We start from the raw sequence: 18932 nt of genomic DNA, 5'->3' as shown, positions 1-18932 counted from the left end.
TGCAAAAAAACTACCGAAGCCAGTGAATGTATATACTATTCTTATTTCATCTAGCTTATAACTTATTTGTTTCACATTTTTACCAGGTTCTGTCAATTTTTTTTTTTTTGTATTTTTCTAAAGTGAAAAGCGGGGAGGCAGCGAGACATACTCCTGCATGCGCTCAACTGGGCTCCACCTGGCATGCCCAGTAGGGGGTGTTGCTCCGCTGCAACCAGAGCCATTCTAGCACCTGAGGCAGAGGCCATGGATCCCCCTTCAGCACCCGGGCCCACTTTGCTCCAATGGAGCCTTGACTGTAGGAGGGGAAGAGAGAGAAAAGAGAGGGGGAGGGGTGGAGAAGCAGATGGACACTTCTCCTGTGTGCCCTGGCCAGAAATCAAACCTGGGACTTCCACACACTGGACCGATGCTCTACCGCTGAGCCAACCAGCCTGGGCCAAGGCTCTGTCATTTTAAATGCAGATCTATGAAACTTGACAAACATCCTTTAATCCTATTTAATTCCTAATCTGCTAAAAAAGTGTGGCCTTTCTTTTTTAAGCTTTACTCTTTCATATTAATACTACGCTTGTAGCAGACGCATTTGATTAATTTGACTTAGTTTTTAGTCAAGTTTAACGTCTCCTTGTGTAGGTACTTCCTTTTAATCTAGGTTCTGATTTAAGAGTGACTAAATATAGGAAAGCCTACCTAAGGAAAGACCAGAGTAATCCCACATGGAGGACATACTGCCTAATAAAATACAAAATACCTAACTTGTCTATCTGAATGGCTATGAATAGCATTAAGAATAAGTTATGGGGAGAGGCCTGAGTCTAACAGCTTCACTAGAACAGACTAGCAAAGGCTAAATTCTCCCCTCATGTAAAACTGTACTTTGCCAAAATGAAAAGCTAAACTCAGTTCAACTTAGCATCTGAAGACAAAGCAATAATAGTAAAATTTTAAACTGTTCTCAGAGGTCAAAAGAAACACTGTGTGAAGTAAGTTTAAACTGTGTATTGTGTGTCAAGAACAACTTGGAGCCTAAGAAGAAAGAAATAAGAGATGTGCTAGAATAGTAGAATGGATGAAACTGAAATCAAACTGGGATGTGGAAGCTCGATACAGAAGTTTTAATATATGTCACAGAGGTAATCCTGTGGAGAGATTAAAGAGGAAAAAATGGCTGAGATCGAGAACTGAATAAAAAAAATTCGTAAATTTAATGATCAGGATACATTGGAACAGTAACATTCGGAGAGACTGAATATCCTGATTAACTCAGCTGATCTAACAGTGATATGTAAGATGGACTAGAAAGGTACAGATATTTGGAAATGAGTGTACAAGTGAAAAACAAAAAAATATATATGAAGCACTAAAAACAATATGAAATGTAGAGACAGCCAAATCTATATAAATAGATTTATAGTACATTTTTAACTCTCGATCATAAGCATAATAAACGATACTTTCTGAACATATGGTAGATGTGCTGGTGTCTGTTCTGAGCTATTCACATTTATCAGCTCCAATACAGTCTCTGGTCACGAGCTATAAGACTTTGACCAGAACATGCCTTCTTCCTTCAACCTCAAAATGAGAATAACAATAATACCTATATTATAGGTTACTGTGAAGATGAAGTTGATGCATCTTCTATTATCTTCTAAGTAATATAACTAAATGAGAGTCTAGCAACATAGTAAGAGCATACCACACGTTAATGATTACTAAGAACTAAATAAAAGGATGAGTTCTCAAAACTATGAAGGCCCACCAAGTTCTGACAGGCTGCATTTGAACTAATAACACACAGAACAGATTTAATATTAACTTGATTAAAAATAAAAATGGCTAGCACCAAAATGGAAACATATAGGCCAGTCATACTTATTAGAATATGTATACAGAAATCTAAATACTGTCAAATAAAACTTTGTGTGGTATATTAAAAGAATTATACATCATGTAAAAGTAAGGTTGGTCCTGGGACTGTAGAGCTGGTTCAACATTACTAACAACCTCTCAGTGAATTCAGAACATTTATTAAAGGTATTTCTAAAAAAGCAATAGATGTTGAAAAGCATAAAGTGACACCCATTCAAAACCCTCCTTCCCCAAAGAAAACACACTCAGCAGACTAAAAGTATAAGGCATCCTCTTTAACTTGATCAATGTTATTTATCAGAAGCCTATATAACATTTTTATTAAATATTAAGAACTTAGCCCTGGCCAGTTGGCTCAGCAGTAGAACGTCGGCCAGACATGTGGATGCCTGGGTATGATTCCCAGTCAAGGCACACAGGAGAAGTGCCCATCTGCTTCTCTACCCCTCCCCCTCTTTTCTCTCTCTTTCCTCTCCTGCAGCCATGGCTTTATTGGAGCGAGTTGGCCCCAGGTTGCTAAGCAATGGAGCAGTGCCCCCTAGTGGGCTTGCCAGGTGGATCCCAGTCAGGGCACATGTGGGAGTCTGTCTCTGCCTCCCGGCCTCTCATTGCATTAAAAAAAAAATTTAGAAGCTTTATTATTAAAGAATACAACATGATACATCCCTGTAGTGCTTGAATACAGAATTATTGAGGTCCTAGCCAACACAGCAAAAGCAAAAGATGTAAGAAGTATAGAAGTTGAAAAGAGGCAAAACTGACATTGGCAGATAAAGATGTAGCCAACTTCCTAAAGAAAGAATTTATTAGAACTTAAAACAAGTTCTGTGTGGCTGGATACAAGTGCACCATGTGAAAATGAACTATCAGCTGAAACCAAACAGAAAAGGTCATGAGTCCATTCTTAGTAACAAACTCTGAAGTACCTAGGAATTAACCTAAAATGACATTAGCCAAGACTATTCAGGAACTATAAAACCTAATTGGAAGCCATAAAAGACCTAAATAAATGGAGAAAAAAAGATCATGTTCATGAACAGAATGTTAATCTCCTCAGATACTTAAATATATTCCATGCCACCTGCCCAAGATCATAACAAAATGTCTTATCTACCTTGACAATCCAGTTTCAAAATTAATATGAAATGTAATGGGATGGGATAGAAAGGTACAGATAGTTGGAAATGATTGTATACAAGTAAAAAACAAGTATATTTGAAGCACTAAAAACAATATGAAGTAAATGTAGAGACAGCCAAATCTAGCATGGAATGTTGCTTGATCAGATATCAAGACTTAACTAAAAATCTATGCAAATTAAAACAAATGTAGAAGAATTTAAAAATGGACAAATGGATGGAAGGGTGGAATGGAACTCAGAAACAGGCCAGTGCATGTGAGAATTTAGTATACGATAAAAGGCAGTTCAAATTCATGAGAAAATGAGAATAAAAAATGCTGAAGTAATTAGTTACGCATTGCAAAAATAACTAAAATCAGACCCTACCTTACACCAAAGCCAGAATAAAACTCAGATGAGTTCATTAAATGTAAAAAATAAAATTAGAGCAACGTAAAATACTATGCTAGAGAAAGCATTCTCAGCAAGATCCCTAAAAGCCAAAAAATGAGAAATTGATAAGCTTGTCACATGTAAACTATTTCAGCACAACAAAAAGAACCACAATGTGAAAACAAAGTAGATATTGGGGGGGGGGGATGTAACACATGCCATAGATACTATAACTCCTATTAATCCATTTAAAAGAGACAAACCTAATAAAAATGGCCAAAGGATATTAATAGGCAGTTTCAGAAGAGGAAATACAGATGATCAATAAGCAAAAAGATATCAACTTCTCTGATAATCAAGGAATGCAAATGAAAACAACAGTAAGATACAGTTTTTCACTCACCAGACTAGCAAAAGCATTTAACTTTAAAATGATGAGGAAAAACAGTTCCTCGTGGGAGGGATATGAACAGTTAACAACCACTTGGCAGAGAAATATGACAGTTACCTTTAAAACTAAAAATAATGTGCATGAAATACATACCTAGCTCTTCTACACATTGTACACAAGATATGTACAAAACCTACCGTCAAAACTAAAAACAAGCCCTGACTGGTTGACTCCACCGTCAGCCAGGCGTGTGGAATTCCCGGGTTTGATTCCTGGCCAGGGCACACAGGAGAAGCAACCATCTGCTTCTCCACCCTTTCCCCTCTCTTTTCTCTCTCTTCCCCTCCTGCAGCCAAGGTTTCATTAGAGCAAAGTTGGCATAGATGCCAGGCGCTAGAATGGCTCCAGTTGCAACCAGCAATGCCCCAGATGGGCAGAGCATCACCCCTTAGTGGGCATGCCAGGTGGTTCCTGGTCAGGTACATGTGGGAGTCTGTCTCTCTACCTCCCCACTTCTCACTTCAGAAAAACACACACACACACACACACACACACACACACACACAAAAACCACCTAAAAACAATGTGCACAAGATACATACCTAGGTCTTCTACTACACAATGTGCACAAGATACGTACAAAACCTACCATCATCCATACAGAAATGAGTGAGTCCGGTGTGCCTGCAGCACATGAAGTAGTGAGCTGGACAGAAATGCACTGATACCTACATCTCAGGCTGCATCTACAATTAAAACAGTTTTTATCTTTAGATAGTTGACCTCTAAAATTAATGTGGTGTTTAGGGGGACATGGGTCTTATTTGTATTAATGATATCAAACATCTGTCTGACCTGTGGTGACGCAGTGGATACAGTGTCAGTTTGGAATGCTGAGGTTGCCAGTTCAAATCCCTGAGTTTACTTGGTCAAGCACATGCGAGAAGCAACTATGACTTGATACTTCCTGCTCCCCCTTTTCTCTTTCTCCTCTAAAATCAGTAAATATTTTAAAAATCTGTAATGTTTTAATTTCATGCAAGAATAATTCAGAAACTGCATATTTAATAGTTTTTAGCAGAACAGTAGGCACAGGCACCTAAGTTCCAGTCTCATTTCTACCAAAACCACCACTTTGAACGATTTAATTTAATCCCTCTGTTTTCTCATCAGTAACAGAGGAACTAGGTGCCTTCACAGGTTACTATAGGAACAGAGGAGCCAGCCTGGCCTGATGAAAAAGCAAAAAGAACTATATTTTCCCAAGAATTTTATAGAAAATAACTCTATTAGAAGTTCCACTTCAGTGCCAAAAATAATTACTTAATGTGGAACTCATTTTGAGATTTCTCTGACTGCATTTGAGCAATATATTTCTATTTTTATTCACATTTTTTAAGTTCAGTTTAGCTGCTCGGGATTTGTTTTGGAGCTTTTCACTTTTCTACATGTTCAACAGTTAAGCTTCTCATTATTTTTCCTATGATATCATCTTACTTGGCCCAACATCAGATCTTCTCCCTCCCAAGTCTAGTTTGAGCCTCCCATTTCATATTAAATATCAAACCAAATAGTTGATAAAATCAGTTTGGGAGAGTTCACATTCATGAAAAAATGTCACCTTCACCTGGAAATTTAGACTCTAAATCTCTTCCCTGTCCAGTATTTCATTCATTTCTATGTCTGGAATAAGTGTCAATACAGCCTACTTAGCTTTTTTTTTTTTCTTTTGTATTTTTCTGAAGTTGGAAACGGGGAGGCAGTCAGACAGACTCCCGCATGCACCCGACTGGGATCCACCCGGCATGCCCACCAGGGGGCGATGCTCTGCCCATCTGGAACGTCGCTCTGTTGCAACCAGAGCCATTCTAGCGCCTGAGGCAGAGGCCGCAGAGCCATCCTCAGTGCCCAGGCAAAATTTGCTCCAATGGAGCCTTGGCTGCAGGAAGGGAAGAGAGAGAGAGAGAGGAAGGAGAGGGGGAGGGGTGGAGAAGCAGATGGGTGCTTCTGTGTGCCCTGGCCAGGAATCGAACCCGGGACTCCTGCATGCTAGGCCGACGTTCTACCACTGAGCCAACCAGCCGGGACCCAGCCTACTTAACTTTTGTGAAACTATGTGAGGGTAATAATTCTCGTCCCTTAGTAAATCTGAAATAACATTTTCTACTCCCAAGGTATGGAGCAGTTTCAGCAGGAATGTTGTGTGCCCTCACCACCCTGTCCCAGCAACTAGAAAATGAAAATGCCGTGGATGTTTTCCAGGTTGCAAAAATGATCAATCTCATGAGGCCTGGAGTATTTACGGACATTGTAAGTACTCTGCTTACTTAGGAAGCCTGGACAGCATCAGTTAGAACTCAGGCTCATGCTTTAGAGCAGTGGTGCTCAGCTGGGCGTGATTTTGCCCCCCACCCGACCCCCAGGGGATATATGGCAATGTCTGGAGACTTTTTTTGATTGTCACAATGAGTTGGAGAGAAGTACTCTGGTGTCTAGTGAGTCCAGAGATACTGCTAAACGTCCTGCGATGTGTAACACAGACCTCCAAAACAAAATGATCTGGCCCAAAATGTCAGTCGTACTGAGGTGGAGAAACTCTGCTCTCTAGGATAATTATAAGGTGCAGATACACTGTTATCTTCACGTACTGTCAACTTTGAGAATCACTTCCTAATTACCAGAATTCCTAAAGGATGTGAAGAAAGCATAGGTCTTTGTTACAATATAAAGGACTCATGTTGATTCTTTAGACAGCATAAATGTATATTCCTAGTATGTTTTTCACAGTTACATTTATTAGTAGTATTTCAACTTTAGATGAAATGACTAAGCTGTTCTTTGGCTCAAACTGTCTTCCTCTTGTTTTTCAGGAACAATACCAGTTTGTCTATAAAGCAATGCTCAGCTTAGTCAGCACTAAAGAGAATGGAAATGGTCCCATGACTGTGGACAAAAATGGTGCCATTCTAATTGCAGACGAATCGGACCCTGCTGAGAGCATGGAATCTCTCGTGTGATTGGAATCCTGACAGGGCACTTACTTTGTAAAACTTCTGAAGACAGTACTTTTTTGAGGCCTTTTTTGCCAGACTCTAGGTTATACAATAACCCAGTTACTTTTTTACACTGATAAAATTTTTGATATTTATTTTTTGCCATTTTATGTCTTAATGGTATCCTACTGAGCATTTGCACCTCTGTTCATGTCACCCAGTGAGACGCAATGGCCTAGTTTGCACTATTTGATCAGTGTTACTGCCTACAATCTAATACTAAAGCAAACTTTGATGTGACATTCCGTAACAACACACATGCTATACTTTTTAGTTCAGTGCAGTAAAGGTCTTTGTTAGGACAGTGAATCTTGATTTTATTATTGCTAAAGCAGTTGCATTCTACTAGCAGGCAATGCTGTGTTTTTTCTTAGTCCTCCTCTCCTATTTTTTAGACATTGTTCAATACTGTATGCCTTCTATATTTTAATGACATGGAGAGCATTGTTTTCTTTTAAGAATGGCAGGTTCTTGGGAGCTCCTAAGAAGGTTTTGTGAACCTCATGGCCTTCAAAGAGTTCCATTTGTGATGGTGAAGACATCCATTAAGAAATTAGAAGGTTTAAGAGTTGCTTCATGTGAACATCACTTATTAGTTACCAACTTATATTCATAGCTTAAAAAAATGCCCAACTGTGTCAAAATAAAGGATATCTCTGTATTCCAGTTTTCACAGTAGCTACGTGGACAGTGTGTGTTATTTCCATGTTGGGTTTCTGAAATAGCAACACCCTAAAATCAGGGCTAGCTTTTACCATACGGAGATGGCAATATTTTACACAACTCAGTTAAGAAACCCCTTAGTAACTCTCTATTCATGCTTCTTGGTTTATAATACCACACAGCAGGTGGAAAATAAAAATTCTTGCAGGTGTGTAATTTTAAAACAAGTCCTCAGATCCCTATTACTCACATAGAAATTGAATAAAAATTACCTATAGAGTTAAAATTCTTTTCCTTTTGTGCCAAATGTTTCATAATAAATCTCATAATTACATATTCTACTTAGGATTAAATTGAAAATACTGTATTTAGCCAAAGAAAAAAGTGAATAGACCTTCCCTTAGGACTATCTAGACTCCCACACATGGATAAATGAGATTTGGAGAGAGAAAATAACCTTGGATAAAAAGGTGATATCAACATTTTCAAATAGTTTTAAAAGAGATGGCTTTGTGTTTGTGTTGTTTATCATCAATAACAGATATGCTCCAGTAAAAGAGGCTGATAATCATTACATGGAGCCCAGAAGTTATTTGGTCCAGCCTCTGGAGCCATAGTCACCTCGTAGTACATAATGGGAAAATCAGGAGCATTAATAAGGAATTTCAGTTCCATTAGAAATATAACCGACCTACTGAGACCTGTTTCTTCTGTTGCTTATTTGCTTTTGAGGGAAATCTGTCAGAAGTTAAATCATCACCAGAACTGGACCTGTTAAGAAAAAAAGGGGTTGGGTTATTTTTTTTGTCAATCAACTTCAACAAGAAATCCACACTGGCTATTATCATACTATCTTGGTAGGCACTGGAACATTAATGATGATCAGCACTGAAGTCTTTTTCTCTTGTGCTGGTTTTCTATGAACTTTCTCAGAATGGTGCTGAAGGACCAAAGCTACTAAGCAGAGAGAGGCTACAGGTCAAGACCAGGAAGTGTGTTCAGTACAGAGGCCAAGTCAATGAGTCTTCAGGAACTCTGTAACTTTTCCAGGACTAGGTTAATCTCATCTTTTTATCACATGGATTCAGCGAGATAGAATAGTTCACTGTTCATAAACTGCACAGGCTAAGGCTTGAGAAAAGGTGTGCAAATAAGCAAAGTTTGCCAAATTGTACGTGCTAGACAATGCAGACACCATTGCTTCTCTGCTCTCAGCAGAGGCGACACAAGGAAGCTCTGCCTAACACTTGAGGAAGGGAAAGGTGTTAGATCCTGGCAAGAGCTAGATCATTTTAATCAAGTAGGTTACTTTGGCTGTGTAGAGAATTGATAGGAGCTCCTTCCAGTAGTTCGCACAGTAGACTCGACTCTCAGAAGTAATATTCAACTTGGGGTTCATGTACTTTTTTAATATAAAAAGTAAACACATTGATTAGAAGACATACTGTGAGGATTCCCTTCTATGTGATTTACAGAGGTGTCAATTCACAGAACTGCATACCCTCCAACACAGTTCTGTGACTATCTCTTCTGTAACCATCGGACTCATGATAAAAGATTTCTAGTAACAGAATAGAAACATTACAAGGATGCTATAGAAGGTATTTGTGAGCCAGTTGTGTGTCTAGCAGTGGTCGGCAAACTCATTAGTCAACAGAGCCAAATACCAATAGTACAACGATTGAAATTTCTTTTAAGAGCCAAAATTTTTAAACTTAAACTCTATAGGTAGGTACATTCCTTATCAAGGTAGCGCCCACACATGGTATTTTATGGAAGAGCCACACTCAAGGGGCCAAGGAGCCACGTGTGGCTCACAAGCCACAGTTTGCCGACCAAGGGTCTACAGTGAGGTTGAACCAAAATCTACAAATCCTGACCCACTGAACTATTTGCCCATCTTGCCAAAGTGATCCAAACACACTTCACTGAGGATAGTTACATTAAGTAGTTCCTCACTTTCACCACAGCGTGTAGCCACACTACTATTCTTCATTTGTTATCGGCAGAAAAGCCCGCATCTTCCCCGAGGCAGAGCTTCAAAGATGGTGTTTTCTTTGAGACATAAGCACATTGCTTAACTACATAACAAGGTTATCACCACTTGCACTCAGGGGGAAAGGAAATAGCTGTTGGAAATTAAAGTGTGCTATTTTAACAAATAGCTTATTGTGTGTATGAATTTAGCTCTAGGTAAACATAATTCATACGTCATGCGAAATTGAAATGCAATGATCAGACCAGGTGGCTGTGCTGGACATCAAAGAAAAGACACCTTATTTCCATCAGAAGAACTTGCATCCAAAAGCCACAATATCCTTTATATATATATATATAAAAATTAACTTCTGAATTTTCAAGAAGATTACTTGAGTTGGTTTTCCTCAGTTTTATTCATTGGAAACTTTAGAGTCTGTTTGAAGTTGAAGAGTGCAGCAAGGTCAGAGAAGGTTATGGTATTCAAGGTCTGGCTGTTGGATTTTAGCCCAGAGTGACATTTAAATCAACAAGTAACCTTAATTTTTTTTAATGACAGCACAACTGCCTTGTTATGAATTTTTCTTAAATGCATATATACTGTATTTAAAAATTAAAATGCAGTACCAATTTACCAAAGATACATATTACTAATTTTAAGCAAAAAAAAAAAACAACAGAAAAACCCAAACTCATTATAATTTAAGAAATAATAATAATCAAAATGTAGTTTGTCTTAACAAGTCAGCAGTTATACTGGAAAACACATTTCAACTCCTACAGTTTATCAGTGAATTTTTATATGAAGGGAAAATGCCTGCTTTTTTATTTTCCCCTGACTGGGAATCACTTCCCCTTTGTGCCCTCCGTTAGTCCCCACTTATCACACAATATTGGCTTCACTTGTCTCTAGAAAGAAGGCATGCTTCAAATAGGAAGGAATTGTAATAATATTTGGCCTCTACTTTGTCTTAGCTGTTAAAACTGTTTTTAGTATTTTTGTTAAATATTTGCAAAGGGAAGCATTTTCTACAGAGGATAATTAATTTCAAAAAAAGTCTTTTGAGTTTTAAGAAATAAACTTCTCCAGAAAAGGAGGCAGCTGATTTTATAAAATGTCGCAACTCTCCAACATTTGGGGTAGTGACTCCTTTTTTGTTAGGATGTTTGAAACTAGCAAGCAGCCATTGTTTCTTAAAAAACAAAAACAAAAAAAAACTCAGACTTCATGTTGATTCTTGTTTATTTCACTTCATTCTGAAATAGCTAAAATCACTAAAACCACTAAAACTAAATATTTTGTTGCTTGGATAAGCATCTTCTGGGAACTTTGTATCTATGGTATATAATCATAGAATTTTATATTTTCATATGAAGCTAATTTTTTTCTAGTTTCAACTCTGTCATAGTTTCTTTTTTGTTTATTTTTTTGGGGTTTTGTTTTTGTTTTTTTTTTGTGGTGGATATGTGAATCCATCTTTCTGTGTATTGAAGAAGCAAGAACCATCTTTGCATTCCAAAAGAATCCAACGTGTTATTTCTTTGAGGCAGTGATCATGAAAATTGGATTTTCCTTTTTTAATTTCATTGATCATTTGTGCAATAGGAATTAGACATAGTCACCAAATACATTTGTTGCATTGACCCATTTGGAAAAAGATTTTTTTTTTTCCTAAATTTGTTCTGAGTGGAGGGATTTTGTAACCTGAAATTTTTCCCTTTTTTCTTCTGTTTAAAACTATATCAAATCATTCTATTATAGTGTTATTTAATATGTAAATTGTATTGCTATACATAAATAAAGTATGGTTTTTGATGTATTTATTAGTGATGAGCATTTCTATGTAAATACCTGTATCCAATAAAACCAGGTTTCTAGTCTCCCTTAACAGATCACATTTACACCCACTGACCCTTGGTCTTAGTCTTCATGATAATAAATTAAATATTAGGAGTCTTCTTTACACAGAAAGCCAAAAAGAAGCATCTTTTCTGAGTTTTTCCTCCTTTAAAGAATAAACAGTGACAAAATTTTACCTGCATATTGAATTAAACTTTATTCACTTTATGAGTCTGCAAAGAATTACTGTTCTCCCCAGTGTATTGACTACAGTAGTAGCTACTTAATGTTTACTGTGTAGAATGAAAGACATATCCTAGAAAGACTTAGAGAATCTATAAAATATATAGGATCATTACACTTGCTTCTACTTGCAAGGAATTTTGACATTTCCAAATAGGGGCCCTGAAACTTGCAGCTTCGACCCACCGTTCTTTATGAACTTTAGCTGTCCCCTCATTCAGGAGTTTAACTCGACTACTAGGGTTCCAATTTTCTGTCCCATAGAGATGAAAGAGCTGTTATTTCATTCCCTCTAATTGGGAATTTAAGAAACAATGTATTAATTGTTTCCAGTGGCATCTGGATGAAAGACCAATTGAGCACAAAAGAATGAATCTTTGATGATACAATCCTAGGTTTCCTCAAATACACCCATCAGGTGAGCATGGCAACAATAAACTAGAGAGGAATAGCAGTTGTCATTTTCAGGTGAGGCATGTACTCTCCAGTTCACCGGAGTCTACATCTCTTCTATCACTTATGTCTGCTCATCATCAGTTGTTTAAACAACCTGCCTAGATCCTATGAGCAGCTGCATAAGAATTTTGAGGCCATCTTCCATCTCAGGCTGGTAATCAACAATCAAGAACAGCAAAAGTTGTTTATATTGGTCTTCCATCACAACCCTAGGCTCCCACATTCCTAACTACTATGTTCACCCAAGATGGTTCCATGAAGCAGCAGCTGTGACTGCTCACGGTAATGAACAAATCAGTGCTCTTCTCTATGGCTTTTTTTTTCTTTTTTTTTTTTTAAGTGAGGAGGCAAGATAGACTCCCACATGCTCCCTGACCAGGATCCACCTGGCAACTCCAGTCTGGGGCCAATGCTCGAATGAACTGAGCTATCCTCAAACCAAACAAGCCACTGACTACAGAGGAGAAAGAAGGAGGGAAAAAGAAGGTGATGGTCACTTCTTATGTGTGCCCTGACTGGGAATCTGCATGCCAGTCCTACACTCTATCCACTGAGCCAGCCAGCTAGGGCCTCAAAACTACATTTTCTAACTGAATTTAAACTATTGAGAATTTAAGATTCAGAAACAAGTCACTACTAACTATATCTGGATTCAGAGATGGAATTGAAGACATTTACTTCATTTCTGCCTGTGTTGGTAGAATAGCATAAGGCATTAGAAGATATGAACTAGGCCCTGGCCAGTTGGCTTAGTGGTAGAGCGTCAACCCAGCGTGTGGATGTCCCAGATTCGATACAAGGTCAGGGCACATAGAAGAAACACCCATCTGCTTTTCCACCTCTCCCCCTCCTCTCCCTTCCCCTCCTATAGCCATGGCTCCATTGGAGCGAGTTGGTCATAGGCACTGAGGATGGCTCCATGGCCTCTGCCTCGGGCACTAAAATGGCTCGGGTTGTAACCAAGCAAGGGCCCCAGATGGACAGAGCATTGCCCCCTAGTGGTCATGCGGAGTGGATTCTGGTCAGGGCACATGCAGGAGTCTGTCTCTGCCTCCCCTTCTTCCACTAAAATAAAAATAAGTAAAAAAAAAAAAAAGATAGGAACTAGAAGCTGGGTTTCCAGCAAGGTAAAAATTGGCTTTTGTGATTATGAAGTTTGCCAGAAAGATAATTAGACCAGCAATTTATCTGAATTTAATAATTACTTATGTTGCTTAAAAATTGACAGGAAATTAACTGATTTGTGATCATTTGAAATAATTCAGCTTCTATAGTTACTGGCCTATAAATCTTATCTTCCTTTCCCTATACTATTTCTGCAAGGTGTATAGTCAGGCTTTGTGGCAACAACCAATGGGTTTTGCAAGGCTAAGGAGAACATTCTAAATAGTAGATATCTTGAACATTCCATTAGAATTCATTCTATGAGCATCTGCTAAATGTCTACCACAGGCCACCTGTTACATTCTGTATAGGTGAAGTTGTTGACAGGGACATTTCAAGTCAGATGAGGCAAAGATTGCAATTTAATCTTAATAGTTCTTTGATTTGTGCAGAAATATTTGGCATAATAGTAGAAATTACTTTTAGGGAAAAGGGTGAAAAAGAATTGTTCAGCAATGTGAGCAAACAAGTAAAACCTGTAACCACAGATGTTCCCTAACAGATGATGCTCACAAAATTCAGTTTATTCTGCATTAAAATTTGTTACTGGAACTTAGTAACCATTGTCCCATAGTGGGAAAAAAGTGTTAAAAGAATGAGGACAATGGAGTCATACAGCCAAGGGTTCCAGTCAGTTCTGCCACTTTACTGGGCAGAATTGTCCAGTAATTTACTGGGTGATTGAAGCATATTACTTTACTTCTCTGTGTGCCATTTTCCTCATCGGGGAAATATAGAAAGGAATGTTCACCTCATTGGCTACTGTGAGGAGTGAATGAGATGATGTATTCCAAGATTTTGAGAGAATCAATATTAGCCATTATAATTATCATATAATCTTTTTAAATTTCTTTATTTCTTGATTTTTAGAGACAGAGGAAGTAGGAAAGACAGAGAGAGAGAAACATCGATTTCCTGTTCGACTTATTTATGCATTCATTGGTTGATTCACATATGTGACCTGGACCAGTGATTGAACCCAAAACCTCAGCAGATCAGCATGATGCTCTAACCAACTGGGGGCCTATCCTATAATCTTCCTTTATTTTTTTAATTGCTTAGCAGACTTCTTGTCAATCATGAAACAACTACCATAGCTTGCCCAATTAAATAGTAATATTGAGATTATTTCCTTCACTGATTAGAAAATTCACTGCGTCATTAGATCCAAGGGAGGTGAATGGGGATGAAGGTAGACAGAGAGCAATTCATTTGTCCTCCTGTCCAGAAACAAGAGTGGTGGAAGCACAGACTCGACAAACAAACATGATGCCCCAAAGCTTCAACATGTCTCTCCTGAGGGCTTAAATATCTCAGTGCATTCCAAGAAAGATCTTTTATTTTTTTAAGAAGAAGTTTCATAATTCCAGAAAAGAGAAATAGTAATATTTGTTCATGTCAAACACCAAGTGCAGAACACTGTGCATCACTGAAGAAGATAAGTGTCACTCTGTCACTAGCCACATGCTGTCTCCCAACCCCCAGACCCGATACACTGATAAGGACAGTGATACTTCCTTTTTCTTCAGACTTTTTATTTCCTATATAATCTCTCATTAGTTTTAATATACCACTGTCATTGTCAACCATCATCTTTCCTCACCCTAGGCCTACTTTGCCTCTTTAACTACTCCTTATCATACTGTGAAGTAGTGGCCATAATTAGAAACATTTGCTGTTCTTAAAACCTATAAAGTACATTATTTAAGAGTATCTCACTACAGGAATAAGATCATCTGTTCCCTCTGCCAAAGCTTTATTAAGTGTTAAAGAAAGAATTAGAATAAATTAAGATTATTTATCTTAGGACTCTTGGTATTTTAACAAAAAATATATATAGACCAATAATTAACATTTATAACTCATGAATCCTATAAACATTTCAAAATTGATAATTTAAAAAATAATATGGGATGGACTGTTACAGAATACTAGGTAAAAAATAAATTTTCATGGAAAGATGTACAATAATTATGTGCACTTAAATGGAACTTAGCATTAATATTACTTATTAAGACACCTTTGTTGGGACAAAATTCTCACATTGCTTAAGAACATGTAAACTAGATTCTGTGTCAGAACATCCCAGCAGGTTGCATAGTATTCTTCCCTTTTAAGCTTTCACCATACTAATAATTAGATATGCTCTACTAGATAAAGCATTTCCCATTTCCCCCTTCATCTTACTTCTTAAATGCCTCATGTGGGTGTGTGCACGTGAGCACCCAGACTATGTAGTTCTAGAATCATCCTTGGCTTTTAGAAAGTCTCTCAGGCATTTAAAAAATGATAAAGGTGTCCTTGCTATTCTCAAAAGGATTTCGGCCTAAACAGCTCCTCAAATTCTGAAATGGAGGGAAGCATAAAGCACTGCGGCAGCGAACCCTGCCTTTATCTCCCTCAGGAGCTCCCCTTTTTGCTCAGAGTTACAAATTTTTTCCGGTTTAGATTCATAGGTAACCCACATCTCTAATGAAGAGTGCACCGGAGCAAGTGGATTGTGGTTCCTCAAACAGCAGTGGCTGCAGTCTACAGTCAGCATCCCTCTCATATTTTCTATTAATTAAACAGAACCCCTAGTGCAAGGCAAAGTTTTGTACACTACAAAAGCATCCCAAATAGGAATCCAGTCTATAGAGCAGGGGTTGTTGGGAACCTATGGCTCACGAGCCAGATGTGGCTCTTCCAATGGCTGCATCTGGCTCGCAGACAAATCTTTAATAAAAAAAAATAATAACATTAAAAATATAAAACATTCCCATGTATTACAATCTATTCATTTCCTACCGCTCATGTTCATGGTTGCGGGTGGCTGGAGCCAATCACAGCTGTCCTCTGGGACAACACCAAATTTTTATTGGATAATGCATAAGGTACACTGGTCGTTGTATGGCTCTCACAGAATTACATTTTAAAATATGTGGCGTTCATGGCTCTCTCAGCCAAAAAGGTTCCTGACCCCTGGCCTAGAGGCTCATGGTTTACTATGACACCATCTCTGACAACTGGGTAAGATGTTTACCAAAAACAAAAACAACATACAAACAAAGCATAAAGGACTTGGGGCTGCTCACTCCAGTAATTCAGCAAAAGTCAACTAAAATCTTCCCTGCATCTGAAACTCACAATCTTCATTTCCCTCTCATTACAGCAAAAGTATCCTTGCTCCTGTGTAAGCCAATCATTCTATCTTCCATTATTTATAGTGGCCCATGCTCTCTTGTCGTCCAAATGACTTCATTTGTGTAATTAGCCCTCCTCTTACTTGAATCAGATACTTCTCTGTCTCTACTGAATTATTAATTTTGTTATATAAATATGTTCTATTATCACCAACTTGGAAAAAACTTCTCTTGATGACAAGACTCCTTTGACTGCTTTTTCATTTTCGTCTTTCACTCTTGACTATAAAACTTGAGGGAGTTTTCTATAGTCACAAGATCCATTCCCTTCTTACATTCTCTCAAACTTTCTGAGCTGGGGTTCAATCATCATCCCACAGTTTTTAACAAGTTCTCCAAATAACTTGTTCTTTACCCTCAACTCTGCTAATTTGTTAGCAACTGACCACACTGCTATCTGCTTTCAGTACATAGAAAATGTTTACACACCAACCACTGTGTACCAGGAGGTGTTCCAGGTTCTAGGGATAAATAAAGTAGTTCACAAAATAAAGTCCTTGACCTCATGGAACTTACAGTTGATAGACAAAAAACACATAAATAATATTTACTATAATGTCAGATAACAAGGCAAAGAAGAAAACTAAATGGGGGGCAGAGCGTAATGGCAGAGTGATTGATAAAGTGGTCAGACATATTTACTGAGCAAAAAATACAAAGTTTAGAAGTTGAGCTGGCCTGTGATGGCGCAGTGGGTAAAGTGTCGACCTGGAACGCTGAGGTCGCCAGTTCAAAAACCAGGGCTTGCCTGGTCAAAGCACCTATGCGAATCGATGCTTCCTGCTCCTCTCCCCTTTCTCTCTCTCTCTCTCTCTCTCTCTCTCTCTCTCTCTAAAGTGAAAAATAAAAGTTGGTGCTCCATTAGGTACTTCTGGAGAGTGAAAACTATTCAGGGTTTGAAGGTAGGATTTTTCTCATACCTCAATATCTGCTATTTTTCAAGCTTCCATTGTTGGACTCACTTCATACCTACAACTCTAAATGTTGTCTTGTCACAGCCTTCTGTTAGAGTAGCTCCTTTATTCTCCATTTACGGTTTATCACATTCCGCCCAACCCATGGAATTATTTTTATATGCCAATAGCTACCACTCTACCTCTCTAGTTCCAACCTGCACCTGCACTGTAGATTAATATCCAATTGAACATTTAACAATTGGAGATAGGTTAATAGATGTGACCCCAAATAAAATGTAAAGAGAAAAAGAATGAACCAAGACATTACAAAAAGAATCTAAGTGCTGTTGTGGGCAATATCAAATAATGTAACATATATAGTATTAGAATTCCAGAAGGAGAAGAAAGAAAAAACCATAAAAAACATTTTAGGAAATAAATGCTGAGAGTTTCCAATATTAGTGACACTAAACCACAGATCTTAATGGCTAGAGAGAACACCAAACAGAATAGTTTTAAAAAAATCATTACACTTAGGAACACCCTATTCAAATTGCTGAAAAACAAAGTTAAAGAAGACACACATGGCCCTGGCCAATGGCTCAGAAGATAAAGCATTGGCCCAGCATATGGATGTGCCAGATTCTATTCCTGATCAGGGCACACAAGAGGAGTGACTGTCTGTTTCTTTCCCCCTCCCTCTATCCCTTCTTTCTCTCCTTCTTCCCCTCCCATTGCCAGTGGTTCAATTTGATTCGAGTCCCAGGCACTGAGGATAGCTTGGTTGGTCCAAGCATATCAGCCTCAGGTGCTAAAAATAGCTCAGTCCTCAAGCATTGGCCCCAGACACAGTTGCCAGGTGGATCCCAGTGGGGCACATGCAGAATTCTGTCTATCTCCCCTCCTCTCACTTAAAATAGAAAAAAAGACACACACACACACACACACATTATCTAAAAGGAGGATGATAAGAATTACAGCTAACTCCTGATCAGAAACCATGCAAGCCATAAAAGAATGGAGTGACATACATGAAGTGATGAGAGAAAAAAGAATGTCAATTTAGAGTTCAAAATCCAGTAAATAGCTTACTTTTCCAAAATGATTTATGTAAATGGTAAAACATATTGCTACTTACAGCCATATTTTTACACATTTTTTTCTTCCAAATTTTCTAGTCAACATTTGCTATAGGTATGTCTTCCTGGTGACATTCCACAAATATGACTTAATGATACCCTAATTAATCCAGGTGGAGATGCGCTGTAGAATTGGGCACCTGAAACCTATAAAATTATTTTAATTAGTGTCACCCCAATAAACTCAATTTAAAAAATTATAGCCTAATTAAGAGTTTTTAAAGTATTTTGTTTAGTGAAAAGTTTCAGAAATCAGTACAGCCCCTGTGTAAAATTGCTGAGTAAAAACAGTTAAAATTAGCAGAGGGAATGCTATTATATTATCATACTTTTGCCATTAAGATAGGATTATGTTGCTTTGTTAGAGTCCAACAGACCACAGGAATCTACAGTCAGATTCACATCTACATTATGTAGCAAAAGAAACAGAAATCAAAAAGGAAAAATTAAATCTATTATTGGAGAATAACCAGCATGTCTTCAAAAACACACTTTGGCAGAGTGTATAAAGAAATCAAAGTACTATGCATTGTTGAGTTT

General features: G+C 37.9%; 1 protein-coding gene across 3 annotated transcripts in view; it reads left to right on the top strand.

The window, feature by feature from the left end:
• The window catches only part of PTPRG (protein tyrosine phosphatase receptor type G), a 926569-nt gene extending 916027 nt beyond the window's left edge, over positions 1 to 10542 (top strand). For all 3 annotated transcript variants that reach the window (XM_066245729.1, XM_066245728.1, XM_066245730.1), the window contains 2 exons: positions 5954 to 6089; positions 6650 to 10542. In XM_066245729.1, the coding sequence (XP_066101826.1) occupies positions 5954 to 6089; positions 6650 to 6796 (283 nt within the window). In that variant the 3' untranslated portion in view covers positions 6797 to 10542. The remainder of the gene's footprint in view (positions 1 to 5953; positions 6090 to 6649) is intronic.
• The last annotated feature ends 8390 nt before the right edge of the window (positions 10543 to 18932 follow it).

The sequence above is a fragment of the Saccopteryx bilineata genome, chromosome 10, assembly GCF_036850765.1.
Source record: "Saccopteryx bilineata isolate mSacBil1 chromosome 10, mSacBil1_pri_phased_curated, whole genome shotgun sequence".
Classification (NCBI taxonomy): Eukaryota; Metazoa; Chordata; class Mammalia; order Chiroptera; family Emballonuridae; genus Saccopteryx; species Saccopteryx bilineata.
The sequence above is the reverse complement of the archived record's forward strand: the minus strand, read 5'-3'. Positions and strand labels throughout refer to the sequence as shown.